This window comes from Sphaerodactylus townsendi, linkage group LG07 (assembly GCF_021028975.2).
Source record: "Sphaerodactylus townsendi isolate TG3544 linkage group LG07, MPM_Stown_v2.3, whole genome shotgun sequence".
Classification (NCBI taxonomy): Eukaryota; Metazoa; Chordata; class Lepidosauria; order Squamata; family Sphaerodactylidae; genus Sphaerodactylus; species Sphaerodactylus townsendi.
Genome location: NC_059431.1, coordinates 96,356,382 through 96,384,006, shown reverse-complemented (window position 1 = coordinate 96,384,006; position 27,625 = coordinate 96,356,382). Strand labels below are relative to the sequence as shown.

General features: G+C 45.1%; 1 protein-coding gene across 1 annotated transcript in view; it reads right to left on the bottom strand.

Moving 5' to 3' along the window:
- Nucleotides 1-27,625, bottom strand: part of CLCN1 (chloride voltage-gated channel 1) — a 95,033-nt gene that overhangs the window by 51,620 nt on the left and 15,788 nt on the right. Inside the window, exons 2-6 of the mRNA XM_048504506.1 lie at nucleotides 16,601-16,754; nucleotides 14,477-14,608; nucleotides 11,904-12,032; nucleotides 10,497-10,630; nucleotides 8,466-8,543 (exon numbers count right to left, since the gene is read on the bottom strand). Coding sequence (XP_048360463.1) covers nucleotides 8,466-8,543; nucleotides 10,497-10,630; nucleotides 11,904-12,032; nucleotides 14,477-14,608; nucleotides 16,601-16,754 — 627 coding nt within the window. The remainder of the gene's footprint in view (nucleotides 1-8,465; nucleotides 8,544-10,496; nucleotides 10,631-11,903; nucleotides 12,033-14,476; nucleotides 14,609-16,600; nucleotides 16,755-27,625) is intronic.

The window sequence follows — 27,625 nt, the reverse complement described above, 5'->3', positions numbered from 1 at the left end:
GCCCAGCCCCTGGGCCAGATAACGGCCCTTTCCCCACTTACCGTTTGCGGCGCGCTACTCTCAGCGTGAGTGATTTCTGCCGCGGGGTCGTGTTCTTTCTTCAGCGCCAGAAATGACACGCGCTGAGGGGACGTGAGAGCGGCAGAGTCGGGGCGGCTGCGTTGTCACCGCCCGGACTCATGGGGAGCGCTGCTGGACCCCACGCTATTTGGGGAGAGTAGCGCGCAGCAAACGGTAAGTGGGGAAAGGGCCAACATGGCCTTATGCTTACAGAATTCTCCATTCCACATTAGTGATTTTCAAACACGGGGGACAAATCCCTAGTTAAGAATTGAAAAATTATGAGGTACAGCAATTAACCTCTTGTGAATAACATGTTGAAATCCTAGCACAGACATGTAGGAAATATCACAAAGCTTTTCTGTTGACTAATCATGTGTGATAACCCAGTGACTGTGAAAACAGCTTCATGTGTGTGCGCCAGGAAGCTGCCACTGGCACAAACCTTGCAGGTTGTGTGTAGAAATGATGGCTGTGTAGAAATTTTGTACGGTTGACACAACCTGAGAGACCTTGCAGACTATAACTATGCAGCAATCTTCCTGTTTATTTTTTAAAAAAGAAGCTTGTGGAGAAATTAGAGGCAAATGAGGTGTTCAGAAAGATCCAGAGGTTCATTCCTCCCAGAGTTTCCCCCAATCCAAAATCCAATGGGGCATACTGTATTAGAAAGTCCTCACATTTTTAAACTCTTCATGTGTATAGAAAAATAAAAACCCATACATTTCTGACTTCTAGAATCAAGAATCAAGTATTCTAAGGCCCTTTCCGCATGGGCCAATAACAGTGCCCTAGGGACGGCAAAAACGCCGTCCCTAGGTAGCTGTTCACATGGGGGCACAGCTGCATCGCAGCCGTGCCGCCCTCGCTCCCCCCCAGCGGCACAAAGCCGCTGTTTCCCAACCTCGCTCCCTGAGCGAGGTTTTTGGGAAACAGCGGCTTCCAACCGCTGCTGTGCGAACGGCAGTGGTTGGAAGGCGCCATCCCCCCCTTCCCAAATGCCTTACCGCGTCCTCCGGCCTCCAGCGCGTCGCACATGCCAGGGGACACGCTCCCCCTGCCCTGCGACTTCCGAGCTGTCACGCAGGGCGGCGTAATCCCCTGGCCTCCGCTGTACGCGCCAGAGGACAGACTGATAAAGCATTTGGGGACAAGCGCAGCCTAGCGGAGAGCTCGCTCCGTCTTCACCACTGCAACCAGGACCGTTCATGTGAACGGTCCTGGGGGGGGGGGTTGGGTCGGCGTCATATACGCCGACCCAACCCCCAGCGTGGCCGTGCAGAAACGGCCTAAGACAGATGCCAAATTTCAAAAGCTAGAAATACAGGACAGGATCTGTTGGGGAAAAAGAGGAAAAGAAGACCACATTTGACCAGAGAATATGCCAGGAATTGTGGAACCTGCATGGATAACACCTGGGGTGGTGTGTGGTGTGGTGGGGACTGCAGAGAAGACGGAAATAATCAGGCAAGCTTCAGTAGGGAACCTGGTAGGATTCAGCCCACAGAACTGAATAACCTGCCAGATCTACGCGGGTTCTTTGCATTCTGAAGTTGTTTTCCCAAAGATATTATTCCTGAATTGGGGTGGGATGGGGTGAAGATCAGGGTTGCCGGCCTCCTGGTGTGGCCCGGAGATCTCCCAGGATTATAACTGATTTCCAGACTGCAGAGATGAATTCTTCTAGGATAAATATCTGCTCTAAGGAGGTCGCTCTCCAAACTCCCCAATCTCCAGGAATTCCCCAACCTAGAATTCGCAATCCTAATGAAGACAGGGATTGGTTTTGAGTCGTCAAGGCAGTTTATGTCACAAAGACATGAAAACTGGCCTGGCTCCCACTGCTCATTTCCTTTGGAAAGAGGAAGGTTTGTGCTTGACTCAAGGCCGATGACACATTATTTATCTGGCGGTTTGTTTGGATAGCTATCAACCCTCAAGGGCACTCCATAACTCATTAGCAACAAGATGCCAAGAGCCTTTGTAGAAAACTGTTGCCAAAGGTCATGTCACAACGGCAAGGGGGAGAAACAGCTCTCCAAACATCAATATTTATTTTGCTCTTATTTTTATTTTTTTAATTATCTCATTTTTCTCCTTCTCTATAGGACTTCGAACAGCACTCAATGTTCCCTCCGGTTTGATGGATGCTGTTGTGAGAATCATTCTGGCTATTGTAAATGCCTCAGAGAGCTCGTGCAGCTAAGACAACATGCTTTTGCAGAAAATTCTGCACACAATAGTGAGACTGGGATGGAATCGCAGACAGCCTTTCTAGCTTGTGATTCTGTTCCTTTGGCCAGATTTGCAAGCAGACGATTGTCACCCAACTTCTCATAGCTCAAATCTACCCATAAAAAAAAAATCAAACATTTTCTCAGAAAAGTCATAATTGCATCCAGCTAGAAAATGGAGAGATTTCCTGATTAAGAAAACTGGGAAGATGCAACGAAAGAGTATTTCAACATGGCCAGACTGACTAATTTCATAAATAGAAGACCAGAACAGGAATTTAAAGAGAAATGGGAGTTGTACATTAATTATTATATGGCTTATTTAGACATATACATGGTTATATATGAGGTTACTGCTAGTGTACTTAAGAATATTACATATTTTTCTTTCATGCACAAAAATTCATTTTCTAACGTGTTTTTTTTTAAATCAACATTAAGGATATACCTGGATTTGGCAGTGAGTGAGTAGAAGTAATCGAATTTACAAGCAAGTAAGTTCTTAACACTCATATTTGTACATTTATCAAGAAGGCATAAAAGCTTTAGCTTTCAAAAATGTGCCCCCTGGAAGTCAAATCTTTACAGTAAAATTTTAAAAGGCTCAAAGATCTAAGTCAAATGCATCATTTGCAGGATTCACTCTTGATAGTGTGGAAGAAATTAAAAGGATTGCCTCATGTAAGACCTCGGGCCATTGTCAGCTCTGGATCAAAAAAAAAGAGTGGGTGAATCATGCCATAATCACAATTTCTGTCCTTGGCTGTATTATGAAGAATCTGTCCATTAGTTTAATGACTAATTCATTCACCACAATATTTGTTCACCTACAAGTACTTTAGTATCACTTTCCATCTCAAATGAGATGGCAGGCATCTTCCATATTTTCCTATACTTCACAGTTGAAAATAGTGGTATATGCTTGATCATACACTGTTTGGGTGGGTTATACCCAACTTTTCTGCTAGTAAAAGACTGGCGATTAATCTCACTGGCGATTAATCCTGGGATAGTCACCGGAAATATCCAGGTTTCCTTGTGATCTCCCCACTGCCAAACCACAGACCACAGTCCCATTTCTGGCGCTCCCCCCCTATCATGGGATTTTCCTGGACCTGCTTGTATATGCACCTTTTTGAAAAAAACACTAATAGGAGATGGGGGCTACACATTTGAGGGTCCATAACTTTGGCCCCCATGAACCAAACTTCACCAAACCTGGGTGGTATCATCAGGAGGGTCTCCTAAAGATACTCTGAAATTTTGGTGCTGCTAGCTTAACAATTGCACCCCTGACAGTAGGCACCCCCCCCCCCCCCAAGGGGCAGGCCTAGACTTCTTCCTAGAAACATGCTGCAGTGAGGATGTTGGAACCTGGATGAAAAGGTGCCGATTCTTTTGAAACTTGGTTGCATCTAGATTAAATTTTCGGTGGGAATTCGGCCTTTGACTACCAAAAAAAGGTTATGCTTGGGATCATAGGACAGGCATATACAAAAGCTATGTAAGACTGAAGCTGTATTAAGAAGGGAAATCTGAGTGAAGAAGCTGGTCAGATCCGATAGTTGGTGCATCCCCCACATATACACCCACAGTTCACTGTACACTTTATCAATTTCATTTGCAATCACCAATTCTGGACTTGCTTCTGAAGGAGGTCTTAGCAAGTTAACCATAATGGCTTCTCTTTTTCCCCTCCAAAATATGCCATTTAATAGAGTATTCAAATAGGACTGAATGCAGAGCTGACTATACTTCAGAATAGCTAGCATAACACAAACACACTCCATAACATTTACCATGTAACCAGGGAGTTGGGGAGGGAAAGCAGAAGAGAAACTGGTGCACCCACTAGCAACTTCTTTAAACGTGAAATCCATCAGTCCTCCACAAGAGGTAAAATAGGAACAGTGACTTACTAGGGGAAGGAAGAAGAAAACAGGGGAAGTGGGAAGCAGTTGGCTTGTCGATTTAAGCCAACTCTCCACCTGGCCTTTGAGAGTTCCCTTCCTTGTATCACTTCCTGTTTTTCACAGATTGTGCTTCACCCTCTTGGGTTACACAAGATTTTAAAAAAAAATCTAGCCCCTATCAGGCATAACAGTTATAAATACTGGGATCCTGTCAGCTGCACATATCAAAAGTGTGTGATGTCTCCAGTCTTCCTGATATGCATGATTCCCATGAATTCCTTACCAGAAAGGCAACGTAGGAATTCCGTACGTAAGGTATAGCGCTGCGCATGCGGCATAAAACCCTAGTACAGGGTTCTGGTTCATTGTAACCAAGCTGAAAATCTACATGTTGTTCCTTTCAGACATCATGTATCAAGAGGAACTGTGCATGGTTGCTGGCTTCCAGTAAGTGTAGGCTACAACATATAACATGCCTGCTACTGCCCCATAAAACAGTCAAGATGGGTTGAAAAAACAGATCTTGTGCCAGGAATTTCTTCAGCCAGGAAGGGTAAACTGTTTGTATAAATAGGGGGAATGCACTTGCCTCCAAGAGGTGCCCCGAAGCAACATCCAACGCCAACTGCGCAAGCGGCTGCCAGGAAGTCGAGCTGCCTGTGCATATTCTGGAACAGAGAGCCCAGCCAGAGAGAGGCATGCCAGGGTTAGAGGCCGCACAGCCATGTGGTTAGTCCCCTCCTCCTCCAAAACCAAGCCACAGCCAACAGCAGAGTCAGCCTTCTTGTAGAGCACATGAAGTTCACCTTTAGTACAGAGAACAGGTCTGGCATGGAGAGGTGGCTGGGACACACAGCCAAACCCTACACCTCTTTGCCAGTGTCCGTACTAACCTGGCCTGGGTCACCTGCTGTTGAAAAGAAATTGCCCTGCCAGGCTCTCCATAATACCAGCACCAATCTCCTTTGCATTTCAGTCAGCATTTAGAGACACAGCCAGCCTCAAACACAGCTGCTTACAACTACACATGGCACATTAGGTTTGTATTGTAGTGGTTAGAGTGCTGAATGAGGATCTGGGAGACCTAGTGGTTCTGGTGAGTTTTCCAGGCTGACCTAGGTTCCAATCTCCACTCTGCCATAGAAGCTTGCTGGATGACCATAGGTCAGTCACCCACGCTCAGCCTAACCTAGCCCCAAAAGTTGTTGTAAGGATAAAATGGAGGAGGGGTGAAAAATGTTATAAGCTGCTTTGTACTCTCATTGGGGAGAAAATCAGGTTATAAATATCTAAATACACAAATAAGCACTCTATTCTTCTGACAGTTCCCATTAATGCATTAGTCTTGATGAAATGATTAATAATTGTGAATAACTTTGAAAATAGAAATTATATATGGGTGGTGGGAACAATGAAGAATCTGTTTATTCTGTGTCAAAAGGATAAAAATCAAGACATAGAAAACAATACCACTGCATACAGAATCATTTGAGCAAATGTAGGCAGATTTGTACACATTATGTAATTTTCAGCAAGAATTGGGAAATATTTTCACAGGCAATAGGATGGAGGCAGGGGATGGCATAGGGTCTGGACATAACAAGGTTAGATATTTAGTAGGGGAAATGCAGCCATAGGAGAGGGCTAGCAAGCTGAACATTTCTTTTTTAAAAATTAGTTCTTGTTTACAGCTGTGCAGAAGATTAAATACCCATCCATGGCTGCCAGAAGCCCTGCCAAAACCATCCTTGTTTTCTGAACCTTTACAAGAAATTCATAGTAACTCCAACATTTTTCTACAACCAGGTTTAGAACCCTGCCTTTTGTTATAATGAAAGCTATGATTCTCAGGGTGCTAAACTCTGGCCCAGAATGTAGGGTATATGTGACGTGAGTTTGGTCACACGTGCTTAACCCAAGTTGTTGTCATACTTATGATGGGGGAGGGGAGGAAACTCCACTTCAAAATGTTCTGTTGCTCTGTTCAGCTCAGGGGAGCTTGAAAGAGAAGGAGGGATTGCAGGCTTCCCTCCCGTGCCCTTTTCACAAGCTTCCCTCCCGCGCCCCTTCCTTGGGCTCCCCTTTCTTGAGCTCCACCAGTAAAAATGGTGTGGGAGAGATCCATACGACAGTCACCTCCAAGCTACATTACTGTAACTTGATCTATGTTGGCCTGCCCTTGAGACTGCTGTGGAAACTGCAATTGGTCCAGAACGCTGCAGCTAGAGTTCTCACCAGGACTCTGGAGAAAGGGCACATAAGACCTGTCCAACTGCATTGTTTACCAGTTGAATTCCAGATCATTTCCAAGGTTTTTGTATTAGCCTTTAAGGCCCTGAGCGTTCTGGGAACATTGTATCTGTGGGACTGCATCTTTCCATATTGCCCGTGGAGGACCCTTTGGTTCTCCAATAGCAACCTCATGGTTATTCCCGTTACTAAGGACATACAGCTGGATTCCGCCAGAGCCAGGGCCTTCACGATTCTAGCTCCTATGTGGTAGCATCCGCTGCCAGCAGATATCAGGGCGCTGTGGGATATCCAACAATTCTGCAGAGCCTGCAAGACTGAGGTATTCCACCAAGCCTACAATTGAAGCTGAGATAGTTGTCCATGAATTATATTGGCGCTGAAGCCTACATCCCTCACTTCACCTAAAGATGAGTTATAACATTGGGTGAAATTGGAACTCTATGTGGGCAAACATTTCTGAATGACTTAAATTGCCGTCAGTGATTTTTATGACATGTTTTAACCATCAATTTAAATTATTGTTTGTAGTTGTATTAAATTATGTATGTTAGCTGCACTGAGCCCAGCCTCAGCTGGGGAGGGCGAGGTATTAAATTGAATAATTTTTTTTTAAACTTTCAAAAGCCTGAAGACCTTCCTCCTTCTTTCAGTGCTTCAGAACCAAATGGAGCAATGAAACACTTGAAGGTGAGTTTCCCTCCTCGTACATGTGACCACAAGTTACCTCAAGCACTCAAGACCTGACTAGTGTCCCATGTGTCATAGATATTGGCCCTTCTGTAGCAGCTAAATTGGGTCTGTCCTATTAGTATTTGGATGGGAGAACACTGAGGAAGCCCAGAGTTCATATGTAGAGGCAGGCAATGGCAAACCACCTCTAACCACCTCTGACCATCTCTTGCCTTGAAAACTCTACAACTTGCCATAAGTCAGCTGTAACTTGATGGCCCTTTCCTATACCCCCAACTCAATGTTTTAGGTTTGGTAAAAAGGTACCGGTAGCCTCTTTGCAAGTACCGGGTCATTACTAACTCATGGGGTGATGTCACATCCCAACATTTGCTAGGCAGACTTTGTATATGGGGTGATTTGCCATTGCCTTCCCCAGTCATCTATATTTTACCCCAGCAAGCTGCGTACTCATTTTACCAACCTCAGAAGCAGTGGTGGAATCCAAAAATTTTAGTAACAGGTTCCCATGGTGGTGGGATTCAAACTGTGGCGTAGCGCCAATGGGGCTGGGCGGGGCATGGCGGGGGTGTGGCTGGGCATTCCGGGGGTAGGGCATTCCTGGGCGGGGCTGTGGCCAGGACGCAGCCGCTGCACCAGTCCTTGGGCGGGAAACGAATGCACGCAGGCGCAGGCTGCCACGCACGCCGGTGCACCTCCTGCTAGACCGCTTCAAGTTCTGCGCGCTACTACTGAGAGGAGGGGCGTAACTAAGGCAAAAATCACATGGCAAAATCACCAATTAGTAACCCCCTCTCGGCACGCACAAATAATTAGTAACCTACTCTCGGGAACCTGTGAGAACCTGCTGGATCCCACCTCTGCTCAGAAGGATGGAAGGGCAAGTTAACTTTCAGTCAGCTACCTGAAACTGACTTCTCTTGGGATTGAACTCAGGTCTTGAGCAGAGCTGCAACTGCAGCTTACTACTCTGTGCCACAGAGCTCGCTTGGTACCCAGAAAAAAACTATCAACCCTAAGTCTAAATACAATAAGGTGTCGAGTAGTTTTAGCATTGTTTTGAAGTAAAAAGCTTTCTTCCACATGGTTCTTGCAGGATTGTGATTTCGGCCCACCAGCCATTTCTTTCACTTTACCAGGTAGCTAACATAGCCACCTGCTGCTATTACTGCACCATCTACTTTATAACTGATGCATTTATCATAGTACAATGGATTCCTTTTGCATCTTCAGGACTCTGGGTCCATGAGGCACTCCCAGCTGACATTCTCTGCAAACTTTCCCGCGAACCAGATGGAGCATGCAGAATGCTTACCTCGTATACGCCGCAAAAGATGGACATGAACTTGCTGAGCACAGCAGCACAGATGCTAGCAATGTGCACAAAGGGGCCCTGCCAAAAAGAAGAGCAAGAAAGATGTAGAATGAGGAGTGCCACAACATTGACCAGAAAAGAAAACCGGCTTGGTTGCTCAGTCCTTTGATTCTGCACTTGTCTCCTTCCCAACCTCTTCATTGCCTTGAAAGTATCATCAGCATGGAGTGTTGTGTGGCTTCCGGGCTATCATCAGCATCTTTTTCTAGGTCTCACACACACACCCCCGCTCCTGTTTCTTCTGGGTCCTTCTGCCTCCAATGGTAAAAGAAATCCTTCTGTCTATCTTGCCCATCTTTGCGATTAGAGTATGATACTGATTGTCAAGCTGCTTCCACACAGCGAGGGTTTGCCATCACTAGTGTGAACGTAAACACATCCAAACCAGCTATGAAGTTGCCACACCGGGGAAGGGGGGGGTGCTCGTGCCCCTTTCCTCTGTCAGAACCTCGAGACCCCCATGTCCCCTGCATTTCCCTCATTATGCCACTAGAGGGCTTGTGATGGCTTCTTATTTAAGAAAGATCAGTACTTGCTATAGCTCTATAGCTTTATATCCTTTCAAGTGAGTGGCCCACAAGGACTTGTGCGGGAAATCTAATTTCTCCCTTAGCCCCTTCCCAGTATTCTTTTTTCCCTTCCCTGAAAACCTTAACAGCTTCTCCTCTTTTCCTACTTCTTTATCTCCTTCCCACCTACCAGCCAACCTAAACTTTTTCTATTCCCTTGCCTTTAGCTTTCCCTACTTCCTTCCCCCGGCTGCCTCTCCCTGGGAAAATTCTGGCTGAGTTGCATGGTGGCCCACAGTGGGCCAGGCCTGGCTAAATAGTGGCGGGTGCCGGGCCCAGTTTTGCAGTGGCTGCTGATAGGTCTAGTGGTCAAGATTGCCAATATCCAGCTGGGGCCTGGAGATCTCCTGGAATTGTAATTTATCTCCTGAAGATGGAGATCAGTTCACCTGGATAAAATGGCTGCTCTAGAATGTGCGCTTTATGGGTTTATACTAGTGGCGGAATTAAAATAAATTAACAACTGGTTGTTTACAAGCACCATTTTAACAACCGGTTCTGCCGAAGTGGTGGGAACCTGCTGAATCCCACCACTGGTTTATACCATGCTGAGTTCCCTCCCCTCCTCAAACCCCACCCTTCCCTGGCTCCTCCCCCAAAATATCTAGGAATTTTCCAATCTACAATGGTGTGTGTTGTGAGTCTCAGATGGTTGCTGCTGGGGCCATCCCATACGACCCCTCCATTAGGGGACATGACAGAGGAAAGGGACAGGACCCTTTCCAGAGCCATTTCGGTCCCCTCACTTAGCTTTGTTTTATAGAAATCAAAGCTTGGAAAGCTCAGCAATATTATTGTAGTTGCCTAGCAACATCCAAAATGGCCCCTGATAGTTCAATGGGCATTCTTTTCTTAAAGCTATAGATATTGTTTATATTATTTTGGAGAACTGTAATCCCCCCACCTCTTTTTTCAATTTCAGATTTTTCTACAAACCTGATACTTTCTGAAAATCTGGGGCAGCAATTACGGTTTGTTTTTAAGACCTGAAAAGGCTCTCTGGTGGCAAAGAGGGGAAAACAGCACCCACAAGGGGCTAAAAGAATGGGAAATTTGCAATATTTGGGGGGGAGAGGGCTTTGAAAATGTAGACCTTTCCTTCCAGACTAAGTGGTGATGTACTTGGACTGCCCTGTTTTTGAAACGATCAGAAGAAAGTCAATTTGGAAAGAATACACTGATGGGAGGGACTGCACCTATTGGAGCACAACATTGTGTGGATACTTTTAAAAAAATGTTCTAAATCAGAAGCAAAAGCAAAGAAAAACCACAGTGTGGAAAATTTTCAAACATCAGCATCAATTCTGAATTTTTTTACAACAAAGTTCTCAAGATCTGTTTCCCCAATACTAAGTGGCCTTCCGGTACTCACTCTCCACTCACCCTAGGCACCTGTACTCACCTCTTTCCCAACAGGTATTCCGCTTCCCAGACCAGCTGTCAGGCTTACTACTTTGGCCACAAAAGCTTTAGGTGTGAGGTATTCCTTGAGGACTACTCCCCGCATAATAGTTTTGAGCTCAGGGATCCCAGAACCTGGACAAAGAAAAAAAATGGCACTGAAAGACAGTACTGTGAAAACACAGTACAACTCATGCAGAGAAACTGAGCCCTCGGGCATTTTTCCATAGGCCTTTAAAATGCAATTTACAAGGTTGTGTAGCCTCAGTTTGCCTTGGAGGCCATGCAGAGAGGGTTCAACCACTCAACCTCTGCTTGTTTCAGTATTCAAAACTGGCTCCCCTAGTGTGCTACCAACATTTAAAAGAAGAAAAAGCATGTTCTTTATCAACCTTGTTTTCTCTCCTTAAAACTAAGTGGAGGCTGAAGGGTTAAATCTCCTGATGACCCTAAACCCGTGGTGGCGAACCTTTGGCACTCCAGATGTTATGGACTACAATTCCCATCAGCCCCTGCCAGCATGGCCAATTGGCGGACTGCATAAATTCCCATCAGCCCCTGCCAGCATGGCCAATTGAGAATATGAGTCAGGTCTCGTCGCTCCTACTGCCCTAAACAAACTGAGGCTGCTGGAGCCTGAAGTTTGCATTTTATGGATAAAGAAGAACACGTGACCATCCTCTGTTTGAGCCACGACTGAGCTTCAAACAAAATGATAGTGCCAAACACAACTACTCTCTGTGTCAGAAAAATATTTTAGTACAGTCAAAGTTGAGGTTCAGTGGTCAAGAAAATTGTATGCTTCTGCATTAGAATATAGTCCTGAACGAATATGAGAATCATTTTTACACACTGCCTTTGTCAAAACCATTACTGAACATGGTACTTTGATTGATGTATTTTTTATTTTCAAGCTTTCAAACAGATTGGGAGGACTAAGTAGGCACTAGCACCCAGGTGAAGCATTCTACAACTAAGAAGGTCCAACTTGTTGAGTTCTGGGGCACAGGAATATACAACCTTGCTAACATCCTTTTCTGAGACAGAGATATTCTCCAATCATATGCTCTAGGGGCAGGGGTGGAGAGATCATTTTAAAGACTCAAGAACATGCGAATCTGGGTTATAATCCATCCCACCACTTGTGGCCAAATCTCCCCGCTAAATTCCCCCAGCAATGGGTTCAAATACCAGCAATGAAGCCAGCTACTGATAATAAAATCACTTGCAGGACAAGATCTACTCTCATCTATATAACCTTTTATACTGAAAAAAAAATCGGGGGTCACTCCCCAGCCCCTGCTCCAGAAGTGACTGAGGGAGACCTAGGTTACAATATCTGAGCCTGCCACTGTCAACTGTTTGTGTCTGACAGGCAGGCTGATCTTTGCACACGTTGCTATCTCACCCACAGCCTGCGGAGAGACTAGCTGGCAGAAGACAGCAGCAAAGAGGATAAGGATGAGGGGGTAGGTCACCCAGGCCAGAAACTGCATCGGGATGCTTGGGTGTAGCTCCTTGTAAATCCACTTGTAAACTATGGACAAAGAAAAGAAAAAATGTTATTAAAGGAATGCAGTTTGGGAAACAATCACTAAGGCCCCTTCCATGCATGCAAAATAATGCACTTTCAATTCACTTTCAATGCACTTTGCAGCTGGATTTTACTGCAAACAATTGTGAAACTGGATTGTGAAAGTGGATTATGAAACAATTGTGAAAGTGGACTGAAAGTGCATTATTCTACATGTGCAGTAGTGGCCTAAGTAAAACACAAACAAGGTCTCTAGATTCTAACAGTGGCATCAGAGACTGTTTAACTGCTTCCCTTCCAGGTCATATTCCTATAATCGGCTTCCACCCCTAACTTCCTTCTCACTAAGGTTGCCAACTCTTTGTGGGAAAACATCTAGAGATTTTGTGGGTGGAGTCTGCAAAGGATGGGGAGGTTGGGGAGAGCAGGGAATCTCAGCAGGGCCCAGTGGCCATAGAGTCCATCCTCCAAAACAAACATTTTATTTGGGAGAACTGATCTTGGTCATCTGGAGATCAATGGTAATAGCAGGAGATGCATCCCTACTCCCCACCAACAGAAGTCAATATATGGCATCTCTGTGGGTCTTTCCCCACTTACCTTAAGCCCCGCGCTACTTGAGGAGAGTAGCGCGGGGTCCCCTGGCACTCCCCACGACAGGAAATGACAACAAGCGCCAGCCGCCTGGAAATTTTCACTGCAGCTAGTCGGCCCCCTCAGCACAGCATCCTGCTGCTCTTCTTAGAAGAAGCCTTTTGATGCCCGGTAGCATGGCCAGGGATGCCGCATGCTAGCTTAGTAGCCTTGAGCATAGAGAGGATCAAAGAGAGAGTCACGGAGAAGAGCCCTGTAACTGTTGCTTCACACCTGCAAAGCATTCTGAGGAACAAAGGGGAGGGCTAAGGATTAAATAACCTCTTTTTACTCCAGTGAAATGGGCAACCTCAACACATTTCTTATCTTTTTAAAAATAATATTAGAGAACCTCTCCTCTCCCTCCATCTCCATTGCATTTAAATGTCCTTGAATTTGGGATAAAGCAAGGTGTTTATTTATTTACTTGCTGCATTTACACACACACCCCTTTCTCCTCAAAGGGGACTCCAAATGGTTTACGTTGTGCTCCTTTCTTCCATTTTTATCCTCACAACAACATAAGGCTGTATCTAGGGGGGATAAGGAGGCCAGTCCGTGGGTGGGGGAGCAGAGAAGGGGGAGTGGCCGGAGGGGGGGGAGGTTCAATTGCCCAGCATAGATGGCTCGTTTTGCAGTGTGCATGCCTGTTCCCCTGATTAGGCTGCTGCTTGGAGGAGGGGGAGGCCAAGTTACCCAGGAGAGATGGCTCATTCTGCAGCATGTGCACCTCGTTCCCCCAATTGACTGCTGCTAGGAGGTGGGGGAGGTTCAATGGCACAAAAGAAATGTCTCATTTCCCCTGTTTCCCCAGTTAGGCTGCTGATAGGAGGTAGGAGAGGCTCAATTACCTAGCAGAAATGACCAATGCTGGAGATTGCACCCATTTCCCCCAATTAGGCTGCTACTGGAGATGCAGGAAGGGGAAGGAGACTCAGAGGGGAATCTCAGCTCTAGGTAAGGTAGAAGGTGTGGTTGTTAGTCAGCAAAACTAATAAGTAGGGAGTAACAGGAGCTAAAAGTTCCTGAGGAGATGTTCAAAGATATCAAGCTCTGTGCATTGGGATACATAGACCTCCAGGAAAACTCCTTTGGCCTGGCTAATCTCTCTCCTTCCCCCTGCCGAGGCACCCTTTGATCTTCCACCTACAGGACCTGCCACTTCCTAGTTAGTTTGGCAAACTATGACTGGCCCAAGGTTACCAACCAAGCTTCCACAGCAGAGTTAGGGATGTAAACCTTGCTCTCCTCAGATCTTAGTCTGGTGCTCTGCCCACTATACCATAAGACAAAGGCACCTTGGCCATTTATGCACTTGTGGTCTGCTCTGCAGTGAGCATACATTCCCTTTGTGTCAGATTCTCGGTGGTGCACACTGTTTCCACACTTCCAAACTCTACCCTGCTGCAGATCAGAGAATCCCCATGGTTTCCAAGGGAGGGTGAAGTATGATTTTTCCCCTGCCTTCACGGGGAAAGTGAAAGAGATGGTAATGTGTTCTCTCTCTTTAAGTGTTATCACTCCTCTCTGCTTTCCCCCGCCTACCCAAAAGCTTTTCTGTCCATGCTGTTCTTTTTATTTTCACGCTGCTGGTCTACTATAATTCAATAGACAAGTAAAGGAAGCGGTGAGAGGACAAAATAGCAGATCAGATTGGAGTGACTGGGAATAGTTTGCAGCAAAAGACTTCCTTTTCAAATGGAAAGCCATGGGAAATCTTGCAAAGCACACAGCGACCTTGCAAGCAGTAAGTGCATAAAAGGCCCTCATTTCTGTTTTGCTTCTGTTTTTCTTGAGACTACAAGTCCACGTACCTAGTAGGCTCTTGGCGCTGGCATAATCTACCCCCCAGCTCACCAAGGCCATGACAAGGCCCAAGAGAGCCAAGAATATCCAGTCTTCTCCCAGCTTCTTGGTAAGATACTTCTGGATGCGTTTAACGCAGGCTGTGGAGGAGAAAGATGAGGCAACAGAGTGAGCTGAAATCAAGCAGTCTGGAGCTAGTTCAGTCCAAGTGAAATACTTTTAAAGCCCTGCCCATTTTCCTGAGTAAGTTCAGTCTATGCTACAGAAGGAATTGGACTGAAATGAATTGGACATCAAGCTCAGATAGACACGGTGCTGAGAGTTTCACAAATATTATCTCCAGGATTTCCCCCTAAAAATCAGGTATGTTGTGCCTGATTACCTAGGAACCATGGTGCAAATGAAAGAGGATTTAATCACCCCCAGTGCTGTTTTCTTTACCTTTCTGCCTCCAAGGCAACCCTATTTGCCTTGATGGGAAAATATGCATGTACTGACATGGGTACCTGCATGTTTGCTTTGCCCTGACCTAGATGGGCCTTTAAGCTAAGCAGAATCAGTGCTGGTCAGTATTTGGATGGGAGACCACAAATGAAGTTCAACATCTCTACAAAAGGCAGGAACTGGCAACCCACCTCTACTCCTCTCCTACCCTGAAAACCATACGACATTGCCATAAATTAGCCCCAACTCGATGACCTTTTTCATCATATTTGCCTCAACGGAGAACAAACATGATGGCTCCCTGGAGCCATTTCGGGTTAGAGAAATGGCACAAAGAAGAAAATCTTTTTTAAAAGAGAGAGGGAGAGATTTTTAAAAAAACACCTTTCTCCTTTGCTCCATGGTCCTAATCCAGATTAGGCCTTGACATGCCTCCTTTTCAACACAACAAACAAACCACACACTGGCAACTCCATTCACACAACTCCCTACATTTTTATCTGTTTGAGTTCTCCATCGTTTCCATCTCACACAGTTAAAGACATAGCTGAGACTGAATGACAGTCCAGTTCATGACTCAGAGAAGTCAAAGTACTTGAATTTCACTCCATCCTAAATCCACACTCCAGACAGGGTCTTCCAATATGTTGTTTGGCCCAGGTAAGCAGCTGTGGGGATCCACTGTACATTAGAGCTGAAACACTAGGGCTTTTCTATACCAGGTTTTTGCTCCAGTTTGGCTTCTTTCCTGCACCTGTGTATCCACTTCCCTAACACATGGTATCTGTCCCACAAGAACCCCATGAATCTGATGATCACAGGATGCCAGAGATTTGAACCCCATCCCTTTCCAAATCATCTTGTTACTGCAAGGAACTCCACTACAGTCTAGGGAAAATGAATCTAGCCAAGTTAGACCAACCTCATTGTTTGTTTATTTGAAAAGTCTATGTCGTGTGTTGGTATGGTATGGTAATTTAATTTCTATATCGCCCTCCTCTGGAGGGCTCAGGGCGGTGTACAACACACATAATATAAGCAACAATAAGCAGTTATTATGTGTTTTCCAGGTTTTTTATTTTGTCCCCCTTTTTTCTACCACCTTCCGGATCTAACCACCCTGCTTTTGGGCTTCATATTTCTCTGTATGATATTTGTCTTAATCGCTCCCCTACATGCAAGACTGCACAAATGCAACATAGTTTTCCATAAGGTATTCTTTGGGGTTTATATCCTGTTTTGTTGTTGTTGTTGTTGTTCAGTACTGTGTTAAAGGAAACCCTTCTTAATAGGTCAGTCTAGCTGTTCTCAGCTGTTCTCTATGTGGTGGCAGCTGTTATCAGGTTCTTTCCAGGGAACTCTTTGTCAAAGGGAGTCTCCCAACAAGGAAAGGCACTTTGCCCCTTCATTCTGTCACAAGTCCACCCCCCACCCAAACATTTCTCCCATAAAATACAGAGAAAACCTGAACCAAGAGCAAAAGAGGGACAGTGGGATTGATACAGTTAAAAAGCTTCCTGACTTGGCTTCCTGAACCCTTTTGGATCCTTTTAGCCCCAACAAGGAAAAAGACAGGGTAAGCCAAGATACCTTTTTCCCCCTTTATAAGAACTTGAGGAGGGGCAGCTTTCATCCATCCCTCACTAGACAGGACAGACTATCAGCAAAGCAAGTTTACTGTAGCTTACCATGGCACTTGGAGTATCGTTCCTCTTTGATTTCAGCTTGACTACTCCGCTTCACTGGACTCTGGCCATTACCTTGGGGCTTTTTCTCGCTCAGGAGTTGGGCTGCTTCCTTCTTAGATAGGCTGGGCAGCTGGTCTGTGTACTGGCCATAGAGCTGAGAACAGACAGAGCCACAGATTTGTCATTTGTCAGGCTATTTATGAGATGACAGGGACTGAACAATAGAGACACACACTAGATGCTTACCAGCTTTGGGCATTTGCAGTTCACATCTGCATTCTCATTCCAGCTGGGACGCAAGTCCCATACAAGAAAAGTACTAGTAAAATAAATGTTTCTCATGGGACGTAGAGACTGTTCACACACATACATGATTACACTGCACAGGCAAAGGAAGGAGTAATTTGACAGCTGAACAAATGACACAATAATTATGAAGCACATTCTTCTCATAAAGTGCAGTAAAGTTATCCTTTCCACATTGCAACTTCCCCCATCATGGTTTTGATATATCACGGGTTGGCATAAGAAATTAAATGGGAATTTTTTAGGTGTTTTGCAGAAGCCGCAGACAACACGTGAAGGCCAGCGGATGACACAGAAAAAGTTTAGAAACTCAGAAATGCACAAAATATATGAACACTATGTACAATATCAACCTATTTTATGTTTTTAATATCGTCAATATACACAATTTCTTTTTAATATACGAGTCATTACGCTCCATGTATATCTGTCCATTGGTAGAGAGCTCAAACGCTGTCAGGTTACCATCTGTGATGAACTTTCTACTCAACGGGTCCTGTGATCTTGTATGTGAGAATGTTGCAAGTTTTTTGAGGCACTATTTGGTCAGGCGCAATCATTGCCTACATAGCAGTAATGGTTAAATTAATTTATATGTGAGGTTTACAAGGCGTGGTTGTGAATGTTCAACATTGTTTTAATGTATTTAATGTTTTAATGGATTTTAATGTTTTAATGTCTCAGTTAGTAGATAAATACGTCTTTTCTACTAACTCTGTAATTTATAATGCCAATAAAGGCTTTGGAATTGGACAATTTCTTTTTAAGAATTAAAAGAAAAGAAAAAGAAAAATGTAGACTTGTTCTCTGGTATGAAGGGAAGGCCAAACATTTTTATACAGATTTCCAGGTTGCGGGGAAGGGGGAAGGGGGCATCGCGCCTCTGACCGCTGCAATGTGGAAGGGATAACTGCACAATTCTATCCATAAGTCTCTATCTCAGGGCTATGCAGAGAAAAGTATTTAACCCTTTGACCTTCTCTTGGTTTTGCTACTTGAGATCAGGCTCAGTGCTTGTCATCAGCATGGATTGTCAAGGAGTATATGTATGCATTTTTAAAGACCAATATTGTTTCTCCTGTATAACAAAGCAGAGAGGTGGTTTTTTAATAGCAAAACTGAGTGGAGGTTGAAGTGCTGAACACTTGACTCTCTGTTCCTTGGCCTCAAGGTAAATTGAGGCTGTATAAATTTGCACTTTGCATTTTGTAGATAAAATATGTGATCTTCCTCTTGTCAGTTTCAGTTTTAAATTCACTGAAAAGCACTGTATGGCCCCTTCTGCACATGCAGAATAATGCATTTTCAATTCACTTGCAGCTGAATTTTACTGCGCAGGATAGCAAAATCCACTTGCAAACAATTGTGAAAGTGGATTGAAAGTGTATTCTTCTGCACATGCAGAAGGGGCCTTAGTGATTCAAAATTATGTGCAGAGCCCCTTCAGACATGCAAACCATTTCATTATTTCTTATATAATTAGCTGAAGAACTTCCATATATGACCCATCCCTTACTCTGGAGAGGCATAAGACAAAATGATACATTACAAAATAGATCTGTGTATAGACATTTCTGATACTTTTTCTCCCCTTCCTCCTATTCTACTTGGGGAGGGAGGGATATGGGTACAATATGGCCAGAGCATGGATGGAAAACTCACCCTGATGGTTTCCAGACTAAGTGTACTTCATGGTCACACTAAGTGTACTTCATGGGGGGGGGACAGACGGACAGATGGGCATATATTCTTCTGATGGAAGTCGTATTTCAGCAGTAAACTATGAATTGCAGGGAGCCAGCATAGTGTAATGATTAAGGTGCCAGACTAGGACCTGAGGAACTCAGGCCGTTTCCGCATGGCCATGATGGGGGTTGGGTCGGCGTACATGACGCCAACCCAACCCCCCTGGGACCGTTCACACGAACGGTTCCAGAAACTACCAGGACAATGGTGCCGTGCTGAATCTTACCGTCTCTGCGGCTGTCTGGTGCGTAGCTGAGGCCAGGGGACACGCCCCCCCGCCCTGCGCGACCACTCCGGAGTCGCAGGGCAGGGGGGCGTGTCCCCAGGCCTCAGCGATGCGCCAGACGGCCGCAGAGACGGTAAGTCGATGGGGAACAGGGGGAGGGATGGTGCCTTCCAGCCGCTGCAGTTCGCACGGCAGCAGCTGGAAGCCGCATTTTCCAAAAACCTCGCTGGGGAAGCAAGGTGGGAAGTGAGGGCGGCGTGGCTGCGCAGCAGCTGCACCCCCCATGCGAATGGCTCCCTGGGGATGGCATTTTTGCCATCCCCAGGGCGCTGTTTACGGCCCGTGCGGAAAGGGCCCCAGATTAAAATCTCCACTCACACCAAGGGAATTCACTGGGTGACCTTGGCCCAGTCACACATTTTCAGCCTAGAACTTGGCTAGTATTTGGATGGGAGATCCCCAAGGAAGTCCAGCATTATGAGATAGGCAATGGCAAACCACCTCTGAATGTCAGTTTCCTTGAAAACCCTACGGGATCATCATAAGGTAGCTATGATTTGATGGCAAAAAAAGCTTAACTAGAACATGAGGGTAGTCCTGCTGGATCAGACCAATTGTTCATCTAGTATAGCACCCTGTTTCCAACAGTCAGATACCACAGGGAAGCTACAACTGAGGGCCACAGACAACAGCTGCTAATTGCTTTCCTAGGATTCCATGGGGTTGAAAACTTCCATGTGTAGCCTGGGGATCTCTCACAATTACAACCAATCTCCCAATGATAAAGAAGGAGGAGGAGTAGTTTGGATTTATATCCCACCTTTCTCTCATGTAAGGAGACTCAAGATGGCCTCCTTTCCCTTCCTCTCCCCACAACAGACACCTTGTGAGGTAGGTGGGGCTAAGAGAGTTCTGAGAGAACTGTGACTGGTCCAAGTTACCCTTCAGATGTAGGAGTGCGGAAACACATCTGGTTTACCAGATAAGCCTCTGCCACTCAAGTGGAGAATCAAGCCCGGTGCTCTAGATTAGAATCCACCTGCTCTTGACTACTACACCACCCTGGGGAAAATGGTTGCTTTGAAGGGTAGACTCTTTGCCCATATACCCCACTGAGACCCCTCCCCTCTCCTCCCTTCCCCAAATCCCATTCTCCCCTAGCTCCATCTTCAGATCTCCAGGAGTTCCCCAACCCAGAGTTGGCAATCCTATTCCAATGATCTAGTTTTTGTAATCTGCCCTTTGGGTTTTAACACAGCCAAAATAGAATGACTCAAAAAAAAAACCCCAAGTGTACAAGATACAATGGCAACATAATAAAAATCATTTATCTTCAGAATGCCAGTGATCAACAATAAACTATAAAATTACTGACAGCCCTGGGATGCAGAACTGCAATTTCAAAGAAAACAATGAACTATTCTTGCTGCAGTTCGTCAGATTGAAAAATTGTTCAATTTTATCTGGCCAGCATATGAAACTGGTTCATCATATTTCTGCAAAAAGGGGGAGCTCAAGAATTTATCGTTTCAGCTTCTGTTGTGGGAAATACCTGTTTATTGTACAGTGTAATTTTAAGCATGCTTACTGAGGAGTAAGTTACCTTGATTCTTTAGGGCTGATGCCATAACCTTTTACAACTCACTGGGAATTTTTTGCTCTACATGCTAATAAATAATATGCCCATTGAAGGGAAGACAGACAGAAATCTCCTTTTAACCACAAACTTCAAACAAATCCTGCTTAAGTCCCAGATCAGCATACTGAGGAGTTGTCAGACAGAACAACTTGAGGACGGCTACAGTGTTTTATCCTCTGCCTTAGGCTCCCTAGGGCAGTGATGGCTAACCTTTTTGAGACCGAGTGCCCAAATTGCAACCCAAAACCCACTTATTTATTGCAAAGTGTCAACATGGCAAACATGGTTGGCTCTGAGGCATGCGTTACTCGGGAGTAAGCTTGGCGAAGCAACCGTGCAATGCTTCGAATGGGTGAATCATGACCCTAGGAGGGTTTACTCAGAAGCAAGCCCCATTGCCAGCAACTGAGCTTACTCCCAGGTAAAGGATCGTGCCCAGGCCAACCTAGATGTGTGTGTGTGGGGGGGTGATTTTCTGCCCCCCCCCCCGCATGATGAACTCTGTGCACGCGTGCCCACAGAAAGGGCTCCGATTGCCACCTCTGGCACCCATGCCATAGGTTCGCCACCATTGCCCTAGGGGAAGGAGAAAAATCTCTCAATAAGGATAGCCTATCAAATGACTTAGCAGCCCAAATAGCCCAGACTGATCTGGTCTCACCAGATCATGGATTGGCCATGATTAGTACATGGATAGGATCATAGGAAGCCTCCAAAGAAGTGCAGGGTTGGTACAGGGAGGAAAGAAATGGCAAACCACTTTTGCTCAGCTGTTGCATCGATATCCCCAGGATGGTTGCTATCATTCAGTTGCAACTTGATGACACAAATTACTTTTTTTCAAAGGTAATTTTTCAAAGGTAATTTTTCAAAGGTAATGGCTGGGAGACCCTGCTTTGCTACCCCTGTCCACCAGCCTTCTGAAGAACCAGGCACTGCCATCTTCTACACATGGAACGCTGTGTTCCACCCTGATTCTGCTCCACCCCGATTCTGCAGGCACCACTGCTTTGCTCCCTGGCACTGCCCTCTGCGTCTCAGGAGACCTGGCAAGATCGCTAGGTGGCATCTGAAATCCTTCCATTTCCATTTTGCTAAAACTTTTCTTAAAGCTATTCACTGGGCAAAACAATTGATCAAACTGAAGTAAATCTAAGCAGTCTGTCCAAGCAGATGTTGACCTGGGGACAAGCCTGTCAAAGGGGAAGGAGGTCTCTGGTAACTCAAATTAGCCATTTCCAGCTGCTGCCCTAACCGACGTTCTCAGCAGCGGCAACAGAAGCTCTAAGCAATCTCTGAAGCAAAAACATTGCAATGTGAACTCAGGAGTGAAGACATGAATCCGGCACTGTGTGCTCATCTCAACTAGAGCGTGACCCAGATCCTGGGATGTATTCATAGCTTGCCTGAAGCCAAGGTAGAGACTGCATTCAGGCATAGGATTCATGAACATGGGGGGTTGTCCTTGAACAGCATTGGGTGTGGCTGTCCTGAGCATAGTTCTGAAAAGCATACTTGCACTTACCTGTAACTGTTGTTCATTCAGTGGTCTTCTGTGCAGGCACACATTGGGGCCTGTGCTTGTGCAGACCCCAATGTGAGACTGCACAGAGAACACAAAGATGAATATACCACATCATCTACATTTCATTACTAAAAATAGGAACAGTCTTGTATCATTTTGACACACAGACAGTCAAATCGGGGTGTGTGTGTGTGTGTGTGTGTGAGAGAGAGAGAGAGAGAGAGAGAGAGAGAGAGAGAGAGAGAGAATCCCCCTCTGGAGCCAGCATAATCCTATGTTGCCTTGGGTGCCCATTCTACCACAGCAAGGGACAAATGCACTAGTGGAAATGGTACTGCATGGCTCCATGGCACCTGACCCAAAAAACTATCTGGGTCACCCAGGCCCGCTGGTGCAAAACTCTGCACTGGCATGGCCAGGGGCATTCCAGGGATGGGGTGGGGGTCATGGCAGACCTTGGTCAGCTTTCAGTGCCTGGTCGGTCTCCATGTGCAGGCAGAGCTACCAGAGGAGATATGCCACAATTTTTGTGGCATATCTTTCTCCTTCCCAATGGGTGATTGGTTGTAGTGTTTTGGGGTTTGTTTGTTTGTTTTACATTTTGTTTTACATTTTCTGTGGAATAGGAAGGACAACACCAGAACCCTGGCTGGATTGGGCTGTTATTTTCACATCAAAGATTACCATTAGCGTATACCTGCTGACCTCCGAGGGGCCTTGGAAATCTGGAAGTTCAAATTATTTCCAGACTACAGAGACCAGTCATAAAGATCTAAAAAAAACAATATTTTTTTAGTCTGGAATTGAGAATTCTGTAGTTTTTGACTCTTGAAGGCCTTGTGGCCGAAACACACCTGGTCAGGGTTCAATACTGCATTTGTTTGTCTATTTGTGTTATATTTATATATGAATATGTTTGTAATATAAGCAATAAAGGGTCCTATTTGCGTTGTTGTTTTTAGCTGCCAATATTTTTTTCTATATTATAGTTTTAGTATTTATATAATTTTCATAATTTAATTTGTTGGCCCCATAGCTAAATTTATTTTTAATTTTGTAAAATTATTTTCTCATCTAAATAAAATACCAGAATACAGGAAACAGGAAAAAAAAATCAAAATTAGAAATCAGAAGGTGAAAACAAAAAATCATACAATACATATAAAATACTATACAGAATTTAACATTTTTAATTCAGGGAGTCTTACTTTCCCTTACTTAATTTCAACTACTATATTAATAATATATTAACTAGAGCCACAATATATATTCACTGGGGGAAAAGTGTCTAGCCATTAAGTTTTTAATCTCCATAGCTGAATTTATTCTTGACCTTTGGGTACTTAACTCTATTGTTTTAGGGTTACGTTTTCCCCCTGCTTTTGTTTGTTTTACAGAGATCTATTGCCCTTGATATAATGGCTGCTTTGGAGGGTGGACCAGTGGTGGAATCCAAAAATTTTAATAACAGGTTCCCATGGTGATGGGATTCAAACTGTGGCGTAGCGCCAATGGGGCTGGGCACGACGGGGGCGTGGCCAGGCATTCTGGGGGCGGGGCATTCCTGGGCAGGGCTGTGGCAAGGACGCAGCCACTGCGCTGGTCCTTGGGCGGGAAAAGAATGCATGCAGGCGTAGGCTGCCACGCATGCCAGTACACCTCCTGCTAGACTGCTTCCAGTTCTGCGCGCTACTGCTGAGAGGAGGGGCGTAACTAAGGCAAAAATCACGTGGCAAAATCACCAATTAGTAACCCCCTCTCAGCACACACAAATAATTAGTAACCTACTCTCGGGAACCTGTGAGAACCTGCTGGATCCCACCTCTGGGGTGGACTCTATGGCATCATACTTTACTGAGAGTCCCATCCCTCTCCAAACTCTCACTTTCCCTGGGCGCCAATACAAAAATCTCCAGGAATTTCTCAATCCAAAGCTGGCAACCCTATGAGCCATTCTTCTGCTGTATGTTGTGTTCATTTACTTGAAGAGCCTGTGCTTCTGAAGAAAGCTGTTTACTTTTCTAAACTGAAGAATATTGATTCTCATACATGATTTACACCTAGTTGAAACAGAACAGCTGCAGCTGAACCACATTTTGTATAAGCAGTTCCTGAAGGACTGAAGGGAAGCCGCCTGGTGGTGTTTTGTGCTCATCAAAACATTCACATACATCGTTCAGAGATTTCATTTCTTGAGACCCAGCCACAGGGGCTGACGCTGGAAGAATTCTGATTTAAGTTTCAATCAATGCCTTGGCAAGTACCAAGAGATTTTGCGGTTGGAGCCTGGGGAATATGAAGTTTGGAGAGATGTGATGTCACTTCCAGGTGACATTCTAGGCTGCCTCCCCAACCTCTACGAACTTTACCACAGGGAAAATGAAATTCCTACAGTGTCACTATATAGAGGCCACTTTCTCTTCCACTCCTCAATTCTTGTGGGTGGGAAATTCCTAGGGCAGATAACTCCCTACTCCAGGTAAGTAAATAGGAGTCCCATCTCTTATGCAAATATATACATATCAAATAATCTTTTCAAAATCACAGCACCTCTTGTAAAGGCAAAACAAGACAAAAGAGCAGTGGTGCTCTATCACTTTCGCACATGCAGAATAATGCACTTTCAATCCACTTTCAATGTACTTTGCAGCTGTGCGAAATAGCAAAATCCATTTGCAAACAATTGTGAAAGTGGATTGAAAGTGCATTATTCTGCATGTGCGAAAGTGAATGCAAATGTTCTACAAGCTTCCCAGATCTGCTTAGCCTGGGCCATCCAGGTCGGAGACCTGGACCCATTTTCGAAAGAAAAAGCAACTTGTCCAAACTAAACAGATCACCATCACTATCTTTATCTTTTGTACCAGAGAACAATTTTCTACAAGGCTACAGCCATAGCCATAGTGAGCAACTTTAGGTTGGAAAATTCCTGGAAACTCAGGGGTGAAGCCTGAGAACTGTGGGCTTTCGGGAGTACAGGAACATCAATGGGGTATAGTGTCATAGACCAGTTATACACTGGTGTTCTGCCCCGCAGTGAGGATACATTTCCTTCGGGGCAGAGATTTCATTGCAGGCATGCCCACACTTATATCACCAAAGATTCTGGAAGCCCCCCAGTTCCTGAGAGCAGGGAAACCCCAATGTTTTCCCTCATTTCAGGGTTTTTGCTCCTTCCAGTCTTCCCACTCCTTGCTGATATTTCTGTGGGATCAATAACCACTTTCCCCAAAAAATTAATGATAATGAGCCTGCTCAATAGCGATGTGAGAAATAGTGATATGAAATTTAAAGGGCTCAAAGGGAAAAAAAGCCAGCAATCTTGTGATCGACAGGAATGACCTGGAACTAGGGACAGGCAAGCTGCACAATCCATGCAGCAGGCAGTGGGGCACTTACTTGTGTGTAAACAAGGAAACACGAGGAAGCCCCACTGTGAATGCTCTGTGGAGCAAGGAGCATCGCAGAAAGAACTCCATGCATAATGGACCACAGCATCCACCTCCACATTATCCATCTTCTCCAGATAAGCGGATCTCTGGAACCCAGAGATTAGTTAAAATTCTGGGAGGTCTCCAGAACCTGTCTGGAGGTTATTCAACCATATGAGTAACCAACTGGTGGTTTTTATGTCAGCTAAGAATTACAACTGAAATATAGAAAAAAGAAGTAGAAAGAGATGGGTCTATCACACCAACATGAGGGGGTTGTTTCTTTCTACCCTCGCTCTTGCTTCCTGCCTTCTTATGTTAGCTCAGGAATGCCAGGCCCAGGTATGCACAAAGATGTGAAATATAGAGTGATTCAAAGCAGGGCAGTGTTTTGGACTTAAAGTAATGACCTTGGTCAAGAAGGAATCAATTTGGAATTCTTGCACCTGGACTTTTTAAAAAAAATCACCAATATTCAACCTGATATAAAACATCCCATTTGTGGGGGTGGGGATGCCCAGGTCAGAAATTCAAGTAATACAAAAGTTGTATTGATGTTTAAAAAAAGACCAAAGAATCCAGAATCAACTCTTCAAAAACAATAACAATTTGTTTGTCCTAAGAAAATCCCCCAGAATCCATTGCTACTTTGCAAAGTGTTATCAAATATTCTAAAAAATGGGAATCTAAGGTATTTGGAAGATATATAAATAGGGCCATGCAGGCCTACTGGCACTGGATTTTCCTCCTTGTTCCAAATAAAGTTTTGTTGACATTCATGATGCCTCTTACATGAACTGTGAATGTAACACTCTTCTACACTGGTGCAGTCTGGTTTTGGGTATTTTCTCCCACTCTGTGCAGGCTTCTAAATGCGAAAAGATGTGACTCTTAGAAACAGAACATGCACTCAGACTTGAGAAAAATGCACAGACAGTGCAGCTATATGCAATGATTTATGATCCCATATCACTGCATAGTGCCAAACTTGCCTTTCAACAAGCCTGTTGTCTGGCATGGAACACCAACTTGTGATCCAGTAGCTCTGTACTCATTCTTTCTATCTGTTCCATTTGTTCCCCTCTCCCAGTAAGTGGTGGTGTGTGGGGGGGTGGTGTATTTAAGAACCAACAGTTCTTTGTTACATGCCCTTCAATAACCCGGCTCTGGACTGCCGGCTCACTTGGAGCTCATGTTCCTCCCACTGTTGCATGTCCTGAGATCTTGGCAATTCACACCTTGCAGAACACCACCTCCCCCCCATCTTCTGCACACACGTGCTCCTTTAAGATACACCAAGTGCCAAGAAGAGGGTGGGCAGTGCTTGAATCAGCAGAACTAGACACGAAGTGAGGAGAATTGCAAAGCATAGCTGGCTGTCTTAAGCCAAATAAAACTCAGTTCTTCTGCTCTGTATCACCTATGACAGATGTGAAGGACCGGTTGCATTCACAGAACTCTGTTTATGTGAAACCTCTGGGGGTCTGGGAGGTGACCAAACAATTAAGCATACTTTCACTTCTTCTGCCTCTGGCCACCGCAAATTCTGTCCTCTCTATTGTTCTTAAATTACAACCCACACTGTTGTAGTTTGCATCAGAAATACGTAGTAAACAACATATAGGCCTGTTGTGCGCTTGTGGTCTGCTCTGCATGGAGTGGCCATCCCTTTGGATTGGATTCTCGGTTACACACTAATTCTAGCCTTTTAGGAACTCACCACGTCTCAAATCAGAGTTGATCTGTGGCTTCTGAAAGCAGGGAAAGGGCAACTTTACCCCCACCCCCACACAGAAAGTGAAGGGAAGGAGCATGCGTTTTCTTCAGCTTTGCTCAGCCCTCCCTGCGCTCCCGCACCCGATAGCAGTTCCTACCACTCTTTGGCCAGTGGAGCCCAAAGGATTCCTTCCTTACCTTATTTTTAATGCCCCCCCCCCCCCCAAAAGGCAGAAAGCAACAGGGGAAGCAGCAGGCAAACAGAATGGTGGCTGACTCAACAGGAGATGCTTTACAGCAGGATTCTACCCAGTGTAAATAGATAACCATGGGGGGAAACCCATTCCAAAAAATCTAGCGTGGCAAGCAGAAAATGCACAAAAGGCCATAGATTCCCTGTTTGCTGTGTTCAGTACCATCCACCCTGACTTGGATA